General features: G+C 41.9%; 1 protein-coding gene across 5 annotated transcripts in view; it reads right to left on the bottom strand.

Moving 5' to 3' along the window:
• Positions 1-23,019, bottom strand: part of Csnk2a2 (casein kinase 2 alpha 2) — a 40,815-nt gene that overhangs the window by 2,142 nt on the left and 15,654 nt on the right. For 2 of the 5 annotated variants that reach the window (XM_075977006.1, XM_075977003.1), the window contains exons 4-11: positions 21,553-21,603; positions 13,253-13,312; positions 8,348-8,431; positions 7,530-7,640; positions 6,934-7,035; positions 6,351-6,451; positions 5,722-5,870; positions 1,685-3,591 (exon numbers count right to left, since the gene is read on the bottom strand). In XM_075977006.1, coding sequence (XP_075833121.1) covers positions 3,515-3,591; positions 5,722-5,870; positions 6,351-6,451; positions 6,934-7,035; positions 7,530-7,640; positions 8,348-8,431; positions 13,253-13,270 — 642 coding nt within the window. In that variant the 5' untranslated portion in view covers positions 13,271-13,312; positions 21,553-21,603 and the 3' untranslated portion in view covers positions 1,685-3,514. Of the gene's footprint in view, positions 1-1,684; positions 3,592-5,721; positions 5,871-6,350; positions 6,452-6,933; positions 7,036-7,529; positions 7,641-8,347; positions 8,432-13,252; positions 13,313-21,552; positions 21,604-23,019 lie in introns of those variants that run through there. The other 3 variants (XM_075977007.1, XM_075977005.1, XM_075977004.1) reach the window with 2 other exon arrangements.

Raw genomic sequence — 23,019 nt, forward strand, 5'->3', positions numbered from 1 at the left:
CACTCCTACACTGACCCCAATACACATATAAATTCTTCCCATTGTTCCTGTCCCCAAGCTGTGCTGACATAGCAGCCATGATCCTGGAGAACCTAGGTTGTTTCCCTGAGTAGGTACAGCCCAAGGCCCCCGGCAACCACCTCTCAAGGGCCATTGGACCCAAGCCAGGGGCAGTATCCTCTCCCGGCACATTTGTCACAGGAGCTTAGTGACCCCTAGTTTCATTCTCAGGAAGTATGAGCTGTTTAAAGCCTACCTACCTTTATATTTTTCTTACTGGATCCTTTTCTTTCACCTGCACCCCACCACCCAGCCACCTCCCTAAGCCTCCGGGACCCCCAGCTCCTTTCTCTCAGTGGTCAGCCTGAGATTACTTTCTTTTCTGCAAGAGGACCCATGTGCCCTAAGCCAGGTGGGCATGGACATGTTAAGAAAAGGTTCACGAGGAGGCCTGGCAGGGCACTCTGCTCCATACCAGACCTCAGTAACACATGCTCTCTTTACACAGGCAATAGCTTCTATCCAGCCACCCACAACAGGGACAGGAGCCGGGTTCAACTGAGTGGCGGCCGAAAAGAACGAACTGCTACCAACACACTTCTTAGTAGCATGGCTTTTTCAGCCCAGGCAACCTTGAGGTCACGCTCCTTGTGGATACCAAGGAGACAGTGAGCTGGAGTCAGCCCTGGGGCTGGAGCCTCTTCTCAGCGCACCAGGTGCAGGTCTTGAACACAGGCAGTACCTGAGATGACAGTGCAACACTACCCTGTTCCCCACGGTTTGTTGTGTTTTTGCTTTTCATTAGGAAATAATTAAGTCCTTGTCATAGGCACTTTTAACTTGTTATAACGTAATGAAACAAAAGAAAATTACTGAGATGAGTTTAAGATGTATGTATTCATGTGAAGGATACTGAGTGTGTAAATTAACCAGTTTAGTCTGAATGTAACTCTCTCTCTCATGCACATGTGCATGCACACGCGCGTGTTTGCACACACGCACAGACACACACACACGCTTTAAAACTCTCCAAACTCTTGGGGCTGGACCCAGGTACACCTGGATCAAGATAGGTTTGGAGACAGGTGAGAGGGCTACTAGATTCACTGCAACTTGGGAAACTAGGCAGAGTGCAGATCCAGAGGGAGAAGCATTAAGCCCAAGGATGTTCCACAGTAAAGGGGAAGAGAGGTAAAATACAGGCACTGCTGCATACAAAGGACAAGCCCCACTGAGCTATCACTCAAGGACCTCTCTCCTAGAGCACGCCAAAGAGGAGGGTCAGGGGAACATGGCCAACTCTTCTCACAGAAGTTTTCACTATCTCTGGAGGACCCAGGACAAAGAGGTGGGGTTACTGCTCAATTGAGACCCCCTAACAGACTCTTGAACAACTTAAAGAGAGAAGCATGGGTAATCAAGGCGATGAAGTTAGAAAACAGGAAAAACATACGGTAACACATTCCCTGGACAACCAAAGGGCACACGAGAAATCCCATAGTATCCCCATGAGGTTTGCTGCCTGACATGTTAACCCAGGTTCAGTGGCATCCATGTCATGTTTCCGAGTCAGGAAGAACAAATGTATAGCACATCGGTACACAGAAGCTGATGCAAGGAGGCAGATCTGCATGAAAGTCTTAACTGCACGACAATGCTTTGGCTTCATAAAGGGATCTTAAAGAAGATTTTAAAACTTTATTTATTGTGTGTGTTTACATGCCACAGTGCAAGTGTAGGAAGAAGACAGCTTGTGGGAGCAGGCTCTCCCCTTCACCGTGTAGATTTCGGGGACTGAACTCTGGGCATCAGTCTTTGCAGCAAATGCCTTTACCTGCCATGTCACTGGCCCAGAATCTTACATTTTAACCTATAAACTCAACTCCATACTATCAAGAAAAGTGTTAATTTGCCTTTTAAGTTCTCACAGACCAAACGACAAAATAGAATCTGCATTTAGAGATGGACCTGCTACCAATACCAATACAAGTTTATTGGAATTTGGAATGTAAACAGATGTTTCAAACAAACAATCTAACCTTATAAAAATGTATGGCATTATTAAATAGTTAATGAAGAAACCCTAAGTGTGATGTGGTTTATACCCCAAACATGTTAGGTCTCCAGAGCTGAGGGCATGGCTCTGCAGCCAAGGAGAGGGGACTAGATGACAAACCATGTCAGTGACCAGTCCCCCAAATGAAATCAGCCCTATAAAAAACAAAAACAAAACAAAAAACAAACAAAATCTACCTCTTTCTGCTAACACAAGGTTAGCACAGTGGATCTATAAAGCTTTGACACTCGCTCCAGTGTGCCCCACTTCCTCCCCCCAGCCCTGGTCATCCCGCTCCAGCTAGTTGCAGGAGTCACGGGACAACCTTGCCCACAAGCAAGCGCCTGCATGCCAGACTTCTTTGCCATTACATTCATGTATGACCTATCAGAGCTGTAAATGCCATCACCCCGATTGCAGCCAGACCTGTTTGTCACAGGATTAAAAAGAGGGAAGGTGGTGGGCTATGCCTTTTGTACATGTGACGTCTTTCCTGAATGAATCCTAATAGAAAATTTCCCTCCCTCCTTTACCTGCCTGAAGACTAACTTTGCAGCTGCAGCTACGATTGTGAACAAAAGTAGTCTTTGTTTTAGAGTGGTACATTAAAGGAGGTGCCCACACAAAGCTGTGCTGAGAAATGGTGAGGTTTTCCTTACAAGGCAGGGGGAAAACTCAAAAAAGAAACAAGATTCAACAGTTAGGCAAATCAATAAAGGTGAGCCCCAAGTTATGCACACAGCATGGAACTTCTAATGCACCTGGGACCTGTTCATGGCATGTCAAGATTTATAGTGCCTTCTTCTGACACTATAGAGGACGTGGTGAGAGTGACCGCAGTTTGCCTCCAAATGGATAGACTTAGAAGAAAACTGCAGGAATGAGGTACATTTCCTGGAGAGCTCATGTCATAAAAAAATACATAACACATGAATTTGTAAAAGAGCTTAAAAAAAATACTGTCACTGTTTTAATTTTTTTCTTTTTCTTTTCTTTCTTTTTTTTCTTTTGTAAATGAGGCTGGTGTGTCAGAACAGACTGCTGACTTTTGCTAAAACTTGAGCCTGAATTCTCACAAAAGAAAACCAGACCACAATGGAATAGATAGGAAGTCAGATATTCAGAGCTTGTTGACCGAACGGGTTAATTCAACAGTGGTATCCTGTTAAATGCAGGTACGTGCACAACAACTCCGAGCGTCTCATCTCCCATGCATTCCAAAGGGAGAGTCCCTCAGATCCTGCACTATGCGCTGCCACACTGCACAACGCAGCTCCCTGCAGACTAGTACTGGGGAGTTTCTTGCTTTTGACAGGCTTTAGGTCTTTACTCTTCTTTGCCTTTAGAAGGAATGATTAGAATTTCTTTTTATCACACTGTAGTTTCCTTCAAGTTTTTGTTTGGTTGTTGGTTTTATTGGCAAGCATCAGTGCCGCATTACCGTCGATTCTCCAGGCTTCATCGTGCTGCGGTGAGGCCACTGGAAAGCACGGCGTTCTCTGGGCAAGGCTGGGACTGCTCCTTCACCACAGGGTCTGCAAGAGAGGAGCACAGGTCCACACATCAGCACCCGCCTTTCCTCTTCTATATGCACCAACCCAGACATTTATGAGGGACTCAGGTCACACAAGAACCAGGCACAGGATCAGGAATGGACTCCTTTTCTTTTTGTCCTCAAGGCAAGGAATAGCACCCAGTCTCATGCAGGTTAGGCAATTAATCTTCTACTAAATCATGGTCTCAACTACTTCTGAAAATTTTATTTGTTGCTCAAACTAACACTGAACTCAGCCTTAGGCTGCAGCTCAGTCAGGGTAGTGGTCATGCCCAGCGGGGAATTATGTGGAGGTAATTCTACTTCCTTAGAATACAGACCTGGCTGCCAGGCGGTGGTGGTGCATACTTCTAATCCCAGCACTCGGGAGGCAGAGGCAGGCAGATCTCTGTGAGTTCGAGACCAGCCTGATCTACAAGAGCTAGTTCCAGGACAGGCTCCAAAACCACAGAGAAACCCTGTCTCGAAAAACCAAAAAAACAAAAAAACAAAAAAAAACCAGACCTGGCTGCTGAAAGGTACAGCGACCCTAACTTAGCCACCAATTTCTTGTCATTTCTTCTTTACGTACCAACATAATACCTAGCCTTTAAATTCTTTAAAGCATGTACAATGAGCACGTTATAAAAAGGGTGAGTAAAAGAGCCAGTGGCAGTCTATCAATTTTAAGCAGAGAGAAATACTCAATTTATTTAGAAAAGCAATCAAACAATTATCTGAAATATCAGGTTGTTTTTGCTATTATTTCAGAGACAGGGCCTAACTATATATCCTAGGTTGCCTCAAATTTGCAATCCGTATGCATTTGCCTCATGAGTTTATACCAGTACTGCTTTTTATTTTATTGTGTTTGTTTGTTTGCTTGTTTTTTCAGACAGGGTAGCCCAAGCTCTCACAGAACTCACTCTGTAGTCCAGGCTGGACACCAATCCTTAGGTGTGTATCATCACGCCTGGCTATTTGTTGTTGTTGTTTTAAGACAGAGTTTTATTATGTATCCCACTGACTGCCTCTGAGTGCTTGGCTTAAAGGTGTGTGCCACTACGCCAGGCAACACTAGTATCCTGAAAGTGGCCTAACTAGAAGAGTAAAAACAGCTTTGTGATTAAAATGAGAAAGCAGATGATGGAATGTCAGCAGTCCAGAGCTCAGAAGGCTGAAAGAGAAGACCCTTTCAAATTCTTGTTGCTTTAAATTTCTGTCCTAGGTTTAAGACCATAGTAAGTCCTTCATATTCATTACAATTACCAGGAACTAGCTAAACTCCAAAGGAAAAAAGGAAAGGAAAAGCGCATAAAGGGGTCAAAGAACAGCCCCTTCCATGACTGAGCCACCTCTGCCCCCACACGGAAAGATGTACTCAAACCACAAGCAAGTGCAAGAGGCACACAGACATGCTGTGGGAAATGTCAGAGCCTGGCGCTCACTTCAGGTTGCTCTTATTCACATACTGCTTCCTTTAGAAACCATTAGTATCATCCCACTACCTTTTTGTCTGTTTGCCTTTGTTTTGAGACAGGGTTTCACTGTGTAGCCTTGGATGTCTTGGAACTTGTTCTGTAAACCAGGCTGATCTCGAACTCAGAGATTCACCTGCCTCTGCCTAAGTGCTGGGATTAAAGGTGTGCACCACCACCACCCAGCTGATCTTCCTATATTTTTAACTTATTTCTTTAAAGGGAAAAAAAATAATCTTTTGATTATATTTTCACACTTGGAAAAAAAAAATCTTGCCAGGCAGTGCTGTCACACGCCTTTAATCCCAGCACTCAGAAGGTAGAAGGATCTCATTGAGTTCAAGGTCAGCATGTTCTACAAAGTGAGTTCCAGGACAGGTCCCAAAGTTACAGAGAGACACCCTGTCTCTAAAACAAACAAGAATCTTAGATACCTTAGTATACAAAGTCCAGAATGATGGGAATGGGTAGACAGCATTGCCTCAGGGGTATTTACTAACAATGAATTAAGCAAACACCTCCAGGAACTAATAAAATCACCTGTAAATTGGTCTCAGTGATCTAGGATAATGATTTGAAGCCAAATTCCTAGGTGGATCTAATCCAAATATCTAGTTTTCTGACTGACACCAAAGATAAAGGGAAACACTCACAGAAGTATGGGTGCTCCATGGCCTCTTTGGCAGTCAGTCTTTGTTGATGGTCGTACCGCAGGAGCTTGTCGAGAAGATCTAGGGCCTCGGGGCTGACAAGGTGTCTGTTCTCACTATGGATAAAGTTTTCCCAACGCTTCCGTGAATGCCTACAAAAAGTGCATCATTAGTAGTCTGAGACTAAATACAAGAAAAACCTCCTATAATAGACCTAACACAAACCAACCCTTAGAATGCTGCACTCTGTGAAGCAGCTGAAGCTCATTCTTCTCAGTACCTACTTCAGAACAGGCTGGTGTACGTACAGCCTGGTGCCCCCGTATAACCACGGCATGCTGACATGAAACTGCTCAGTCTATTTAAAACATCTGCATCTGAGTAAGCATTATTCTTCTCTGCCTCTTTTTTTTTTTCATCAACTGTGAGTAAGGCCTGGTGGTGACAAAGCGAGGCAATGGTTGGTAGATATCTGTGAGTTCAAAACTAGCTCTGGTCTACACAGAAGTGAGACTCAACCTCAATAAATAGATTGGATATATGAGAAATTGGATTTCGTGTAATATTCCCACTTCAGAAATAGAGCAATGCTTGCTCCCTCCCTTACCCTCTCTCTTCCCTTTTTTACTTACTGTCCCAAGATATCATTGAAGTGTGGATCTAGGTCTATGTGGTACTTCTTCAGATACCCATACAGTTCATCTGTCCCCAGAACCTTGGCAATTCGAACAAGCTGAAACACAGAACACACTGAACCAAACCACCAAGCACAAAGCTTCCCATGAGCTTGCCAGGACACTGTGCTGGGTCTGGGAATCAGGAAATTCCACATCACCCAAATCTCTACGGACCTAACAGAGACCCCAGCCTAGAATAAACAAAGAGACTTAAGGACATAAAGCTCACATGAATGCAAGTTTCTAAACTGCTTTTAAAGGGTTAACATAATTTAGATGCTAATATCTTTGGGGATGCTGATCAATGACTAGAATCTGATTTTGTCAGACAAAGAGCTGCGTTACTTCTTAGAGCCATCTTCAACTTTCACCACAGACAGCATTGGCTGTCTCTGCATGGTTGGGGCCCTCATGCCTACATATAATTTGTTAGCTTACAGAGCCCATGTGCACTGAGCAACACTCCACACCTCATTCCTGCCCCAGAGGCTATTTCCCTAGCATTTGTGACAAACCAGCAAGGGCTGAAGCTGCTCACCTGGTCATAGTTGTCCTGCCCATGGAAGAATGGCTCCTTTCGGAATATCATGCTTGCTAACATACAGCCCAAGCTCCACATGTCCAAGCTGTAATCATACATCTGAAGGCAGAATGTCATTAAGTCAACAATGTATCAACCCGAGTTTCTCATATTCATCTGACATCTAAAGATTAGCCCTTCCTTTTGAAGCACTACAGCCTTATCCATGCTAGACAAATATCTACTACTAAGCTCCATCCTCAGCCTTCCTGCAGTTACTTTAGAACTAAAAGTCACCCCTTTCCCTTAAGATCAAGAAGAAAAAAGCCAGCAAGAGATTTAGCTAGTAAAAGGCTGTCAAGCCTCTAACCTAAGTTTGGTTATAAGAACCAATATGGTGGAGATCACAAACTCCTGCGAGTTGTCTTCTGACCTTCCCACGAGGGCTATAGCACAAGTATGCTCATACACACATAAAAAAATAATAAATTCTTTGTTAATGTAGCTGAGAAAAACCTTTAGAGTATAATAATAATAAACTGACTATACAACAATCAGGAAAATCCTTAAGAGAATATAAAAATAGTTCAGAGCAGCTTCACTGACACATTCACCTGATAGTCCACAAGGAGCTCTGGTCCCTTGAAGTACCTCGAGGCCACGCGAACATTGTACTCCTGAGCAGGATGATAGAATTCCGCCAGACCCCAGTCAATCAGTCGGAGCTATGAGAAAGACCAAACAATGCGAGAGGTGCACTTCCAGATGCCCACCCATACCTGATGATGCCACACCACATCTTTGCTACAGGTATTCGGCCACACATAGTGTACCCATGAAATCTACTTCAGAAACTGTAGATGAGGTCATTTCTGGAGCAGAGTACTTAGAATATTCTGTTGTTTTTTTTTTTAAGAATATTCTGAGTTTTTCCCCTTTTATAGTTATCCTGGTTTTTTACTCTACAAATCAAAAGCACTCAGCCTTTTTTCTGTCTCCATGCTCCTTTCATGTGGAACACATTTCCCATCATTCACAGCTCTAAAGCTTCAGGCACTACTGAAGGACTCAAGTGCATGCCCCACTCTGGAATTGCTCTATTTGGTCATTAAGCTAACATGGGCTAAAACAACCAGAGTTGGAGAGACCCAAGTGTACTTTTTAGGGGTAGTAGGGTTGGTCTAATGGTCACTAAAAAGCAAAGCAGAAACTACTACTATAGTTTGTTCCTGAGGTCCTCTGAACACAAAAACCAAAATAAAACCAGTGACCATAGTCAAGGTCACATGTACTTCGTGGAGACTAGAGAAGTCACAGCAACTCAGCCTACTGAAGAAATGTACGCTCTACAGATACCACAGTGCTACTGGACAAGGCTGAGGTTTCCCCAAGCCTTCAGCAAAGATATGGTGCTACCTGGCTGGACTGGTACCTTTTTTTGTTGGTGATCTATCATGACATTGTGAGGTTTCACATCCCTGTGCATGATTCCCTTGCTGTGGCAGTAATCCAGAGCCTAGAAGGTAAGAAAGCAGAAAAAAGTAAGCAAACCCTCTACCATCCCCAAGGCAAACACATTTTTATTATTTGTGACACTTTACCTTGAATTGTCTCAAAAAGGGCAGCTTACTGCCTTTAAGGAGAGAGAAAATAAGATGCTCTCCAGGGACACTACAGCTGGTAGTCAGTAGAAAGGGGGCTGTTGACGATCATGATGAAGGTTGCTTTAAAAAAGAGAGAATGAGAGGCCAGAGTGTGGGACCTCAGAATCTACGTGGGCATGAAAAATGAATGACATATGAATATATTTATTTTTTCCCCACGAGACAAGATTTCTCTGTAGCTTTGTTGCCTGTCCTGGAACTAGCTCTTGTAGTCCAGACTGGCCTAGAACTCAGAGATCCGCCTGCCTCTGCCTCCCGAGTGCTGGGACTAAAGGTGTGCGCCACCACCGCCTGGACTGAAGATATCTTTTAACCAGGCAGACTTAAGTTATGTGAACTATGTGAGTTTACATTTACATTTTTCTTCTTTAAAAATTATTTATTTATTTATTTATTTATTTATTTATTTATTTATTTATTTATTTATTATGTATACAATATTCTGTCTGTATGTATGCCTGCAGGCCAGAAGAGGGCACCAGACCTCATTACAGATGGTTGTGAGCCACCATGTGGTTGCCGGGAATTGAACTCAGGACCTTTGGAAGAGGAGGCAATGCTCTTAAACACTGAGCCATCTCTCCAGCCTAAGCTTTTCATTTCCATAGACTCTTACTGCTTTTCTCTTTGCTGTCTGTGCTTTGTGGCCGTATAGAAAATGGCTATGGGGTGTGAAGCTGAACTTCCCTGTGTTTTCTTCTAATAGTTTTATGGTTTGGGGATTTATTAAGCCATAAATAAAGGACATTGAGCTTATAATTCATGTTCCTAGAGAAGCTAAATAAGAAGGTGAATCCAAAGACAAACACATAGGCATCCTCCTGAATATTAACCTTCATCAGGCGATGAAAGGAGACAGAGACAGAGGAGCACGGGACAGAAATCTCAAGGTCCAAATCAGGAGCAGAAGGAGACGAAGCACGAGCAAGGAACTCAGGACTGCGTGGGGTAAATTTTTTAGGGGCAGAAAAGCCTTGTTGCATGGTAACTTTACAATTTTTAAGAAACTGCCTGTTTTCTCAAGTCCAGCACAAGATGGTTCCAGTTTTTCCACATTCTCACCAACAGTTGTCACTGTTTTTTTTTTTTTTTTGTTGTTGTTTTTTCTGGCCTCTCCCTCCCAAGTGCTGGGATTAAAGGCATGTGACACCACCGCCTGTTCCTTTTTAAATTACAGCTATACAGGTAGCTCAATGTATTTCTCATTTGTATTTTCTTATTAGCGATGAAACATCTGTCACGTGTTTACTGATCATTCTCTCTCTATATATATATTCAAATGTAAACTATAAATAATATATACTATATCAAAATATATTTATATTGCCTTTAAAGAAACATTGATTTAAAATTTTAAGCTTGGATTAACAAGCCTTTTTCCTTTTTATTGCTACACAGTTCAGTCAGGCTGCCCTCCACTCTCCGTACCCAGGCTGGCCTTCAGAGTCAATGTTCTCCTGCCTCAGACTCCTGAGTGCTGGGATTACCCCATCCAGCTTTTTTTTTTTTTTACCCCTAATATATCTCCCACCTATCCACTCACAGCTCTTAAATCTTCTTTAACACACACACACACACACACACCATAGGTCATCTTTGTGAACACCAAAGTTAGTTAGACCCTTTGGCTTAAGAAGCAGAGGGAAGTTTCAGGAGGCCAGAAAATTCTTCATGTAGGGGCCTCCTGTATTAAAGACTATTCAGCACAATACATGGCATCTACTTACGGTCTAGGTGTCAGTGTGTCACTCAGGCTGTGACAACAAAAGTAATTCTAGATACCAAGTACCTCCTGCAGTGGTAGACTAAGAAGGACACCATACCAGGTATCTTCATGCTGGAGGGTTTTTAAACAGAGAACAAGCAAGCAGCATGCCAAAAAACATGCTTCCTGTTCTATAGCAATAGTAACAGACAAGCTTTGACACTTTGAATTTGAATTTGGAGAGTGGACAATATAAAACCTGGGGATAGAGGTGAGATATAATCTCCAAAGAAAGGAATACTAGACAGGAGGAGCCTAAGAGCACTTTCTGGATGTCCATAATTTTTCTGCCAGCCTTGTCCATTGTTTTTTGTGTAGCCACCAGCTATACAAGACCACTAAGCACTTGGCAAGTGATCAGTATCACATGAGCAGAGAACAGAGCTCTTAGGTTTTGCTTAAACAGCTACCATAGATCTAAGGACACTTGGCTGAAGGTTTATACATACCAAGTCTACTGTCACAGAAACTCAAGATTTACTTTACAACAGCTGTAGCAAGATTCTGTTTTTTGTTTTTTTTGTTTTTTTTTTTTTTGATTTTCGAGACAGGGTTTCTCCGTAGTTTTTGGTTCCTGTCCCGGAAGTAGCTCTTATAGACCAGGCTGGCCTCGAACTCACAGAGATCCTCCTGCCTCTGCCTCCTGAGTGCTGGGATTAAAGGCGTGCGCCACCACCACCCGGCCTGTAGCAAGATTCTAACGTGCTGTTGTGCCTTCTTTAAACTGACATTTTGCTTAATCAGCATTTCATTTCATAGTTCTCACTCAAGCCCCATCTTGGCAGTTTTCTTATAAAACTAGGCTCCATGTGGGCAAATGCCCCTGGATCTGAACCAGATCACAGGAAACCTGGAGGTGGGGTCAGTCACTGAGCAGTCGCACACAGCCTCCAGCTCAGTTTCCGCCATTTTACCCAGCCTTTGTCAAAGATAGAATCCAGACAATACCTGGGATGGGAAAGACACTCGGAAGCAAAGGCTGAGGGGAAAAGCAGCAGTGATTAGTTCTTGGCAGTATTCATTGGCCAAACACCCTGTGGGGATCCTAAAACGCCTTTAAATTCCTGCTGATCATTCATCAGTAGGAACAGACAGAATACTGTTACCACTAGACAGTAGCAGGGCCCCAGCACTGAGGACAGCTGTGCTAGTTTCTTTGTCCAGCTGGCACTCGCTAAAAATCCACAAAACCTAAATACTGACCTACATGAACACTTGTGAGAAATGGGCAGTGGCTCTCAAGGGTTTTCTGGGAGGACTGAAAACCTCTTCCTACTGGAGAAGACACAGGAAAGGTGGACCAGGTCAAGCTCTAGTCTACCATTCCCAACAAAAAGGGAGCTCAATAGACATGGAGTGAATCCCAAGCCCACCACTTGTGGCTCCAGGCACAGGCAGATCATTCAAGCACAATTCTATGGAAAAGCATTCATTTCATGGAGTCAGGCCTTTAAACTTCCACTCCCTAAGTCCAGCCTTGCTCTAACCTGGTTCAAGCAATGTTCCAAAGTTCCCACATAAACCCCATCTTGGGAATTTTCTTAATTGACATCTAATTTCCCCCCCACCCCCCAGTTTTTGAAATACTCTATAATTTATATTATTATTTTGGAGAGAGTTCTCACTTTGTAGCTCTGGCTGGCCTGGAATGTACTATGTAGACTAGGCTTGTATTGAACTTAAGAGACTCACTGCCTCTATCTCCCCAGTGCCAGGAGTTAGTCATACGCTACCATGCCTGGCCAATTCTGTATTTATAAAGCACTTCTGTGAGCTCATAGTTCTTATGAAGTTATTAGTGATTCATTACCTTAAAAGGTACATGCAGCATTTCAGAATGCTTTACTCAAGTGTTCACCTAGACAAATGAAAATATTCTTTTGCCAATTGATAATGCTTCTATTTTTTTTATAGTACTTGGTATTTTTAAGTCATTTAGAAGGTCCACCCATCACTTCTCCCTAGATTGAGAGAGCACTAGCACTTGGGGTGAGGGGTAGATCTTCTCATATAAGAAAGGATGATAAATCAAAGTTTGATAAACAAACAAACAAACAAAAACAAAAAAAAAAGACTACCAATTCTGTACCCATCCCTCTTTATGACTTTCCCACCAAGAAATAACAACCATTTTACACCCTTTGAAATCAAGGGCTGGCCACAGGGTTGACTTTGGTTAACAGGTGCTGGCAAACCAGCACGGGCCAGGTTGAAGTGTTTACACATTGAGGTCTTCATTCTTACTGCTATTTCAAAGACGGGATCAACTATTCCAGCAACGCCAGCCTGTATCACAAGATACATGAATGGGACCAACCCAGACCACTTTGTCTCAGTCAGGCAGACTTGAATCTAAAAAAGACTTACCAGGCAAACTCTGAGATTACAAGCAATAAGAATCCATCTTTAAAGTCTTTATGTCTGAGTGACTTTCTACATAGAAGACTAGGATTAATTAACTGGCAAAGGAAACCTTCAACAGCCAACAAGAGGCGCAGGGGGTTGTGACCTTTGTATAATGGCCCTGTCCTGCTTTTGACCAGTCTTTTAAGTTTTACTGAAAACCTGTGGAGAGGTGACTCCGTGGTTAAAAGCACTGGCTGTTCTTTTAGCTGGCCCGGGTTCAATTCCCAGCTCTTACATGACAGTTCACAACTGTCTGTAACTCCATTCCATAGGATCTGACACCTTCACACCAATGCACATAAAATAAAGTTAAATTAAAAAAAAAAAGAAGAAGAAAACCTAAGAGGTCTCACAACAGAATTCTCATCAGAAGTTTAGGCCTCACTAGATTCTCTGGGTAGCAGAAAATATTCTGCTTGAATTTTGTCTTTTCAAAAACTTCTTAAAGGAATATGCCTGTTTTTTTTTTTTTTTTAAAGTACTGTTTACAAATGCTACTTACTTTAAGTAGTTCATACATATAAAACCGGATATCAAAGTCAGTCAGGATCTGGTAGAGTTGCTGAAACAGATTTCAGAAAACAGAAAGTTAATTTAGTCTGATTGTATTTGTTATTCTAAATGCTGGCCTTCCTCCGCAAATTTAGTTACAATGGCCACCCACAACTTCACTGCCTGACCTGGAATGGCAAAGATGAGAGAGCTCAACATTCCACCTTCAGCAGAGAAGGGGAAAAGGAAGAGTTCTGGGAGAGGGAAACACTATAGCCAATTTGATCTTTGCTACTTCACATTCTAGAATTCTAATAACAACAGCCACGCTATTGTTAAGCCAAAGTTGTCTAGCTGTCCACATCAAGCTGAGCCCACCCAGCTCAGAGCACACATGGAACCTTCCCCAGCTGCTGCCGACAAGTGTTAGGGGAATGAAATGACTTGTAAAAGAAACAGGGAAAGTAGTAGACATTTGAAAAATGCCATGAGTCTTCTCAAAAATCTATGCCCTCTGATCCCCACCAAAGAATTCCAGGCTAAAAAAGATTTCACAGGCAGTAACTGATATATTTTTTTTAAAAAAGGAATAATGTAATAAGGTGTTAAAAATAAAAAGGTAGCAGTGTCAAACATGACCACAAGACAAGCTAACACACGCAAGGAAACTTTCATTACTGATAATCCAGAGATCCGCCTCATGGAGTTTGAATTTGAATTTCTTGGAGCAGAGTACCAGGATCATTAAAGTACCACATGTGCAGTCAGACACTATGCATTGCCTTTGGTAACCAATCAGTTCCAAGCAAATTTCTTTCCCTGTCAATGTAGGCAGTGTTTCCTATAAATAAAGTTAATTGAAACAACTTTAAACTTTTCCTCTATTAAAGAAAAGAATCACATATCCCAGGGATCCTCCAAGGGGCACAGAATGGTAACACTGTGATTTTATAAACAGGAAAATGAAAATTATCTGCAAATATGACAAAGAAACTGATTAAAAGCACAGTTGTAGAGAAGAGGCCACATCTCTCCTCCCCCATTAGGGAAGAGTAACTTGCCTTTCCAGCTTAGTAAGAATATGTAGCTCTCTCAGCCCCAAATAACTGCTGGCTTGGGCCCATAAGAAGCTGTGCTGTTAGGGGCTTACCCGTGGGCTGAGCTGTACTCAAGCGTACTTTCTCACTAACTTGTTTCAGCCTCCTAAGGACCAAACCCCAGGTCTCTGTCTTCCCAACCCTGTGCTTCAAGGCAGGTTTCTTAGCTAGTACTTGGTCACAACTGGCAACCAGAATATAAAGGTCTAAGATACCAACTTGGGTGTGAGAGATCAATCGCAGAGGCTGTGCTAAACTGAACCATGAGGTCAAGAAATAGCCCAGAAAAGAAAAAAGATCAAGTTCTCAACCCTCCAGAGTGCTAATATTTTATATTTCTAAAAAACCAAAATGGGATATCTTATTTGAACCTTTATCTCTAAAGGGCTTTTTCCTCTTGGATCACATACTATCTATATAAATCATCATGTAAAGGACCTAAGGTATAAAAACAAATGTCCTTAGGCTGTCAGCAAAGTATTTCTGACTATTCCAACCAGTGCTACTTTTACTAAATATGAAAGACATTTACCCACACAACAGTGCTTGGACCTATTCCATTACAAAGCCCTGAATGGCTGGCCGTCAGTCAGTCTGACCTTTCTTCATGGTTCTTGGTGGGATTAAGATTAAACTACATCTGGACCAAGTAACCACCTGTGCTTATGATTAAATCCTTTCCAAGGGCCAACCTGGTTTCCTCTAATTGTTGCTCCAATCTCCATCGCAGAGTTCAGGAATCACCTTCTCTGAGACACCAACAGGTATCTGCTCCTCCATTGCCCCCTTTCAGAGATCCTCTCCAAACCACCGCCTCAGCTTTCTACACAGAAATGGGTCGCATCCTTCTTTAAACCCTAGGTCATGCTTTCCCTCTAGGGCAGTGATTCTCAACACCGTCCTAATGCTAAAATCCTTTCATATACATTTTTTTTCATGTTGCGGTGACTCCCAATCATAAAATTATTTCTTTACTACTTCATAATTTAATTTTGCTACTGTTACCATGATTGGTAATGTAAATACCTGATATGGGACCCCACAGAGGTTGAGAACCACTGCTCTAGGGTGTTTGTTCACAGCATAGTGAGACTCTCAGGGTCCCTAGAATTAGCACCAGGTACTGGTAGGGAGCTGAGTTCTGAGGGTAAATCCTCACTGTAGTAACCACGAGCCTGCTACCTGCCTAGAGTCCTATGCCAGTGTTGCCCGAATAACTAGCTATGTATATATAAGGAAAGCAGCTGCTGCCAGCTGATGGTCACTACTGTGGTGATTCAGGATCTCTGAAGTCTCCCCGCCTTCCCAAGTGTCATGAATGCACTGCAAAGCTGTATCCTACACCCACTGTCTCCACCAAACTCTCAAGCCAAGCCCTCACAGCAGGACAGCATGTCTAGCTCCTCCACTCGCTCTTATAATGCTTACCAGTTAGTGACTAAAACAGACCTAGCTTTCAAGAACTAGCAGAGTTCGTGTGAAATTACAAAGGGAAACTTCCTAAGAAGCACACTTTCCCTCCAGGTATGTAGAGAGTATTATTAACCAAGCAACTGCAGACTGTTGGCAGGAAAATGCTTTGCTCACATTTGCATAAGAGACTTACCAAAAACAAACCAAGTTGTTTCCCCAGAAGATTATGGGCTCACAAGTAAAGGCACTTGTTACCACACCCAACAACCCGAGTTACATCCCTAGGACCCACATGGTACAAAAAAGAACTGATTTCCACAAGTCTGATTTATACTCACTCACAAATAAAGTTTATAAAGGTAGTAAGGAAGAAACGACTTAACTATCCAGGTCAGTTGCAAACCCTCAAACACACTGGTGATTCCCTAAAAATCAGTTCTACTACAGGAGTAATCTAAGGAGCCTGGTTAAATATGTCTTTGACTTTTAAAATAAACCCTGCAACATGTGAAGAGGAGAATAGCAGACAATGCAACTTGATAACCAGGCTTGATGTCTCCTATGCACAAGTACAAACATCCAAGGAATCACCACAGCGGCCTCACTTACTCCTACTGCATGCATGAATGCGTAACTTCAAAGACCGTCACAGTCAGTCATACTGTGTACTTGCCTAATGGCTACAATTCAAGAGGACTTCATTTTCTCTGGACTCTGACCCAGTACACAAGAGCACAGGTATAAGAAGTATGAGAACGCAGAGCGAGCATACACAGCTCAGTATACACCAAGAAATCTCAGGGTTCAAATGAAGATCAAAAAGGAGGGGATATATAAAGCTAAAGACAAGCATTATTTCATGTTGTAGCCACCAATTTAGATACTGCTAACGTGTAACCTTCAAGACCGAAAAAAACAAAACAGTGTTGTTTGGAAATTTACGGAACTAGAACAAATTTTAATTTATAACATTCTTAATGCACAGATAACTGGCATCTCAACTGATACCTTTTCCTTTAGACTTGTTCTAAGACATGGTCTTCCTATGGAGCTCAAGCTGACTCACTATTAGTTCAGGTTGGCCTTGAATTTAGATTCTCCTATCTCAGTCTCCCAAGCACTGGGATTGCATATAAGTGTCACACCCGACTCTCACTGGACACTTTCAAGTTGAGGAGTGTGCTGTTAAGTAGTTACTCTAACTCTTAGCGACAGCCCCCCCTCCCCTAAAGTTTGTCTTTTTAAGGGACACTATGTTTCTTTTACTGTTTAACTTTGACATATAGAAATCTGGTGGTTTTTAAAGAGAAACACCAAACTAGTACCTCTATCATGAAATGTAACACTAGCAAAAAATGAGTAAGGAACCACCATGGTTTAAAACATGACCGACATTACAATCACAAAGCAAATATCAACCAACAGGCTCCAAATAGTCAGCACTGTATAGGCTGGGCATCTGTGGTGCTTGTGACCAAAAGTTGTTTGTTTTTCAAGACAGGATTTCTTTATGTATCCCTGTCTGTCTTGGAACTTGCTCTGTAGATCAAACATGCCTTGAACTCAGAGATCTCCCTGCTTCTGCCTCCTGAGTGCTGGGATTAGAAGCATGCACAACCACCACCCTGTTTCTAATGTTGGTTATTTTTTACTTCTTAGAATATTTGCATAAAAATAATTATTTTGGTGACAAGATCAATATAAAATTCATTTATGGTTTGTTTTGGGGGTATTTTATTTTTTGAAATAGGGTATCATGTTGACCTCAAATTCCCAATCCTTTTGGTTTCTGCCTTCTGAAGGATAAGATTAGATGCCCCAGCCACATCTGAACGAAATCCAAAATCCATCTGTGTTTCATATATTCATATACACAGAACAAAGGTAAGTTCAAACCTTTTTTTTTTTTCTTTTTGGAGACACTGTCTTATGTAGTCCTGGATGGCCTCAAACTCAGAGATCTACTTGTCTCTACCTCCCAAGTGCTGACATTAAAGGCATCTACCACCACATTCAGTTCATTCAGTATTTTAAATAGTTCTGGTCATGAAAAAAGCTTCCCCTTCTCTACTTTGTGGGGTGATAAGACTTGTAGACTAGGGATGCAAAACCTGGATAGAACATGTTTTCTGGACACAAATACAATCAAATTAAGAGTCAATAATGTAAGAATTTCTGAAAAGCCCGGTTGATCTTGAACCATATACTCACACACATAGCTCTAAAGACATTATGGGGACAACAGTAACTGAGAAAGCTCTAAAAAAGGCCATGATAGTAGATGGATTACAGTATAACTACCTAAACTTCTTGGATACTGTGAGGAACACAGAAACACACTCAGATTTTATTAACAGCACATTCAAGAACCAAGTATGGTAATATCCAACTAACTCTAAGATGACTTAAGAGAGAAAAAAAAGAACCTAGCAATGAGAGGGAAAGACAGATTTAACAACAGCAAGGGCATCAAAAACACTGAGTGGCCAATCAACAGGCTGATAGGTGGACACTGTGCAGAAAGTCTGGGAGGAAAGCCCTTAACCTGCTAGTTTAAAATCTGCATTTCTAACTCAAAACCTATCACCTAACACTAACAAATAAGAAGTTAGGCAGGAAGACAGCTGCCTAGATTTACACACTGTATATACACTTTCAGAGACTACAATGAAGAAAAGCTGCCTAAACTCTTTTTTTCCCCCCGAGACAGGGTTTCTCTGTGGCTTTGGAGCCTGTCCTGGAACTAGTCTTGTAGACCAGGCTGGCCTCAAACTCACAGAGATCCTCCTGCCTCTGCCTCCTGAGTGCTGGGATTAAAGGCATGTGCCACCACCACCCGGCTCCTAAACTCATTTTACAAACATAATATAACCTAGATACCAAAGTAAGATATCTGCATAATGAAAGAAAATTTACAGATTAAAACTGATTGTCAACTGATCCCCCCACCCCCCAAAAAGGCCCCAAACCAACCAAGTGTGTCCACTGCATTGCTGCTTTTGTTTTGTTGTGTAGTGATGGTGATGGAACCTAAGGCCCTGTGCATGCGAGGGACATCAGTGCTAGGTGAACACTCATCACCAAGCCACAACATAAACCACGTCACCCTGACATTCAATGAGGACAAACACTTTTTGGATAGTACTTTAAAGTCAGCTATTAATGCATTTCACACTAAAAGAGAAAAAGATGAAAAGGAAAACTGAACCTTCCCATTTAGGCACAGAATAAAATATAAAATATCCTTAAGGACATAAACACTAACAGATTGCCCATTTGTGACCTGCCATATCTAAGCGCCATCATTCACCCTACCAAAACACACATGCTACCTGATATTTAGTGTTGTTTTAGGATGACCAAATAGCATGGCTCAGCATTCAAAGGGACTCTCACCCCTCTGCTTCACCTGAAGGTCCCAATAAGGTAAAGCAGTCACAGGCTTGGGAGGGATGAACTCCAGAACTACAGTGAGCGGGACAACAGTTTGAAGCCAGAAAACGTGTTCATGGACTTAACAAACTAAAAAGCTGGAAATTTGGCCAACAGTGAGGTACCCATAAGCACAGAGCTTCAAACTAAGAAGAACAGAAAGGCCCAGAAATGAACAGAGCCACTATCTCTGAAAGAGAGCAAACAGCAGGCTGCAAACAGGGCAGCTGTGAGGTAACGTACCAACAACACTCTACTGGAGACCCTCAAGAGAGTGATGCCCTTCAGAGCACCACTCCAGAACAAGAGCGGCAACTTAACAGAGCCAAACAACAAAACTGTGGAGAAAAAGATGAAAGGCATGGGAGAAAATGCAATCATCTCTATGAGAAAACAGATATTACATAAAGCATAAGAGAACAGGACACTATTTTTAAAAATTCAGAGACTGAAACGGACTTCTAAAATACAAAGCTTAACATTTGAATTATATTCTAGACAGCGAGAACAAGAGAGGGGTGAGAAATCAAAGAACACTGACACTATGGAAGGCTTTCAGATGGAAAAGGCCCAGCAAGATGCAGAACAAAGGATGAAAGAAGCCCACAGGAAGGCACATGTCTGAACATTCAGAAGACTGAGAATGGAGAGAAATTCCTCAACACTTCCAGAAAAAGAAAAGAAAAATCTCTAAGATCAAACAGGAGGGGCTCTAGTGTTACCACTGGAACAAACGTTTCAAAACTGAGGAAATCATGAATCTCAATGTAGAATTATACCCCAGTGAAGACATAAGTGGGGATAAAAGATGTTCTCAGATATCTAAGTCTCAAAACCACTGAGCTCCACAATTCCTTTAAAAGCATCCATTAGAGCATCATGTCTTCAGAACACCTCCTTTAAGGATTCAGATCCCAGAGAAACAGGTTTCCTATGATGTTAGATTTCCTGTCAACTCCCAAAGAACACTGATACAACACCTGGCAGACACCACCCTCTAAGAAACACAAAATGCTAAATAAAGCCACACTGATTTTACCTGTAAGGGAGTTATAATAACAAAGTATGTTACGTACAAGAAAGGCTGCATTAGGTATATTTAAAACTTACTACTCATTTTAAGTAAATGCATCTTCTCTCCTTACTTTTCATTAGATACCCTTAGAGATAGCACCTAAGAAAATTATACGTGCAAATACGATTGTTTCATTTCACCTGCAGCAGGGATACTGGAAACTTGCAACTTGACAAGATGGTTTTATTTCTAGCTTCTAGCTCAACAAACTCACAAGTGCCTGACTCCTTGCCAGAGAACTGTAACCACCCTCAAGTCCTCTCATTCCCCTGGAAACCAACATCACTATTTTGTTTTTTTTTTTAATATATCAAACTGTGTTCTATAAAAGGTTTTCTCTTTGCATATCTTAACACCAGAAACCTCATTAGTAGGTTCATTTTTTTTATTACAATTAAACAAATCCATGAACCAAGTTAAAGCTGCACATGGCTACTTATTTTAGTAATTCCAGCACTCAGCAGATTAAGGCAGAAAGACTATAATAAATTCCAGGCAAACCTGGAATAGGATGGTTCAAAACTCAGTGTTTTAAACATTCTTTTAAAAGAATATTTCAGCTGGGAATACTGGAAGACAGTTGTAATCTCAGTACTCAGGAGCCTGAGGTAAAAGGATAAAGTCTGAGGCCAACCTGAGTTAAATCAAACCTATCTTTAAAAACTTCAGTATATAGCCAGGCAGTGGTGGTGCATGCCTTTAATCCCAGCACTTGGGAGGCAGAGGCAGCCTGAGTTTGAGGCCAGCCTGGTTTACAAAGTGAGTTCCAGAACAGCCAGGGCTACACAAAGAAAACCTGTCACTAAAAACCATACCAAGTGTAAATATCCCAGAACAGGGTTCTTTGACAACAGCGACTGAAGTAGGTTTTTGTATCAACTGCTTTGGACACAGTGTGTATGAACATATGTTTAGCAGCTTCAATCTAAGGATTCCTTCCACAAAAGCTCTGTATCCATTATCTTTCCCTATCAGCAAGGGTAGATCTCATGAAAATCAAAGTTAATGTACACTAAAACTGTGCTGTATAAAACAGATGTGTAATAGATGAGGCATTACATCTCTTATTACAGATGAGAGGATTTGATAGTGCAGCTAACTCCTTGAGAAAGCAAGTCAAAAGGCAATTTGGAGTAACTCCTCCAAATTCAAGAACCCCAAAGATCTGCAATATTTGGGATCTAAGCTGCCATCTGATTCACCAACATCATCCCTGACTGCTTTGAAGTTCAAGCAGTACCCACCCTACCACCTCCAACCCGTGAACCCCATGCCAAAAAGAAGCATACACACCTTAAAATCTGTATTATTGATATATTCAAATACCAAAGCTGGTGTCTTTGACTGAAAGAGAGAACAGTGATTCTTTTTAGATACTCAGACAGTAATAAATGCAGTTTGTATTGGCCCACCCTCAAACCTCACAGGCAAAAAGGATTCTCTCATTAGGGACTGCCTGTGTTTTTTTCGATTTGTTATTTATTTTTGTGTTTGTGTGCATCCATTGCTAAAGAGACCAGAAGAGGGTATCAGACACCCTGGAGCTGGAGTACTAGGAGGTCGTGAGGATCTGAAATGAGTGCTGGAATCTGAACTCAGGCCCTCAGGCTGAGCAATTTCTCCCTAAAAACCTGTTTGTTGTTTTGTTGTTTGATTTTGAAGTATTTACGATGTCTGGGTTGCTGCAAAGTAACTGGGGAAAGTGGGAGGTAGGAGGGGCAGGGTTATAGCTGGCATGAAACGAAGGTTATCACTGCTCAGTCATGCACAGGAAGCTCAGTATGTACTGTTTACATCTGTGTCTATGTAAAGTTTTAAAGAGCAAGATATTCCCAGAATGACCCAGCAGCAGCCCTGAGAAACCCATTAGTGATTTTATTAAGACTTACAGCCAACAATATGCCAAGTTGCCATTTGCATCTGACACAGTTTTCATACTCTATTAAGTCTTTGTAGGCTCCTAAAAGATCACTGGTCTGGGTTCAGAGGTGAATGTTTATAATCCAACTTTTTCTTTTCTTTTTTTTTTTCTTAATAATCCAACTTTTAAAAGCACTATAGTTAGAGAGACTTCTTAGTGGGTAAGAGCACTTGCTGCGAAGGCAAAGAGGCCCTGAGTCCAAATCCTCAGCATCCATGTCAAAGCCGGATATTATAATCCCCAAGAGATGGAGACAAGAAGATTCCAGAAGCTTGATGAGCAGCCAAACTGAGAAGACTCTGGGCTCCAAATACATGCGCTCCAGTTAGTAAATGTTTAGTTCAGTAACTTCCTTTTAAAATCTAGAGCTTCAAATGTCAGGTTAACTCAGGAGAAATAAAATCACGCTAATAAGCAGAAATGATGTTTCAGAATTGAGAGAAAAGCATGGGTTTTAAGGGTGATAGAAATAAAAATTCATCTCAAAAATCTTTACTGCTAAAACTTTAGCTCAAGGACAAATCCTAGGTTCTTACGAAGTGGGCCACAGTGAGAATGTGTGCAAGAACTCGTGCACATATGTGCACATGTGCACGCACACACTCTCGTCTTTACCTGGGCAGTAGTCCAAGCAGCACCAAAAACAAATGTGTTTAACACTGTCCTCAAGAATTTGACCTTTCCTCAGATTTAAGTAAGCCCGACCCTCTCAAATTCAGGGGCTAAGGTTCCCTTTCTATTTCCATCTACACTACTCAAAAACAGATGTATTAGGCAAATATGTATGTCTGCTCTGTGCATGTGAGTGCAGTCATTCAGAGGCCAAGTGTCTGATCCCT

The sequence above is a fragment of the Microtus pennsylvanicus genome, chromosome 6 (assembly GCF_037038515.1).
Source record: "Microtus pennsylvanicus isolate mMicPen1 chromosome 6, mMicPen1.hap1, whole genome shotgun sequence".
NCBI lineage: Eukaryota > Metazoa > Chordata > Mammalia > Rodentia > Cricetidae > Microtus > Microtus pennsylvanicus.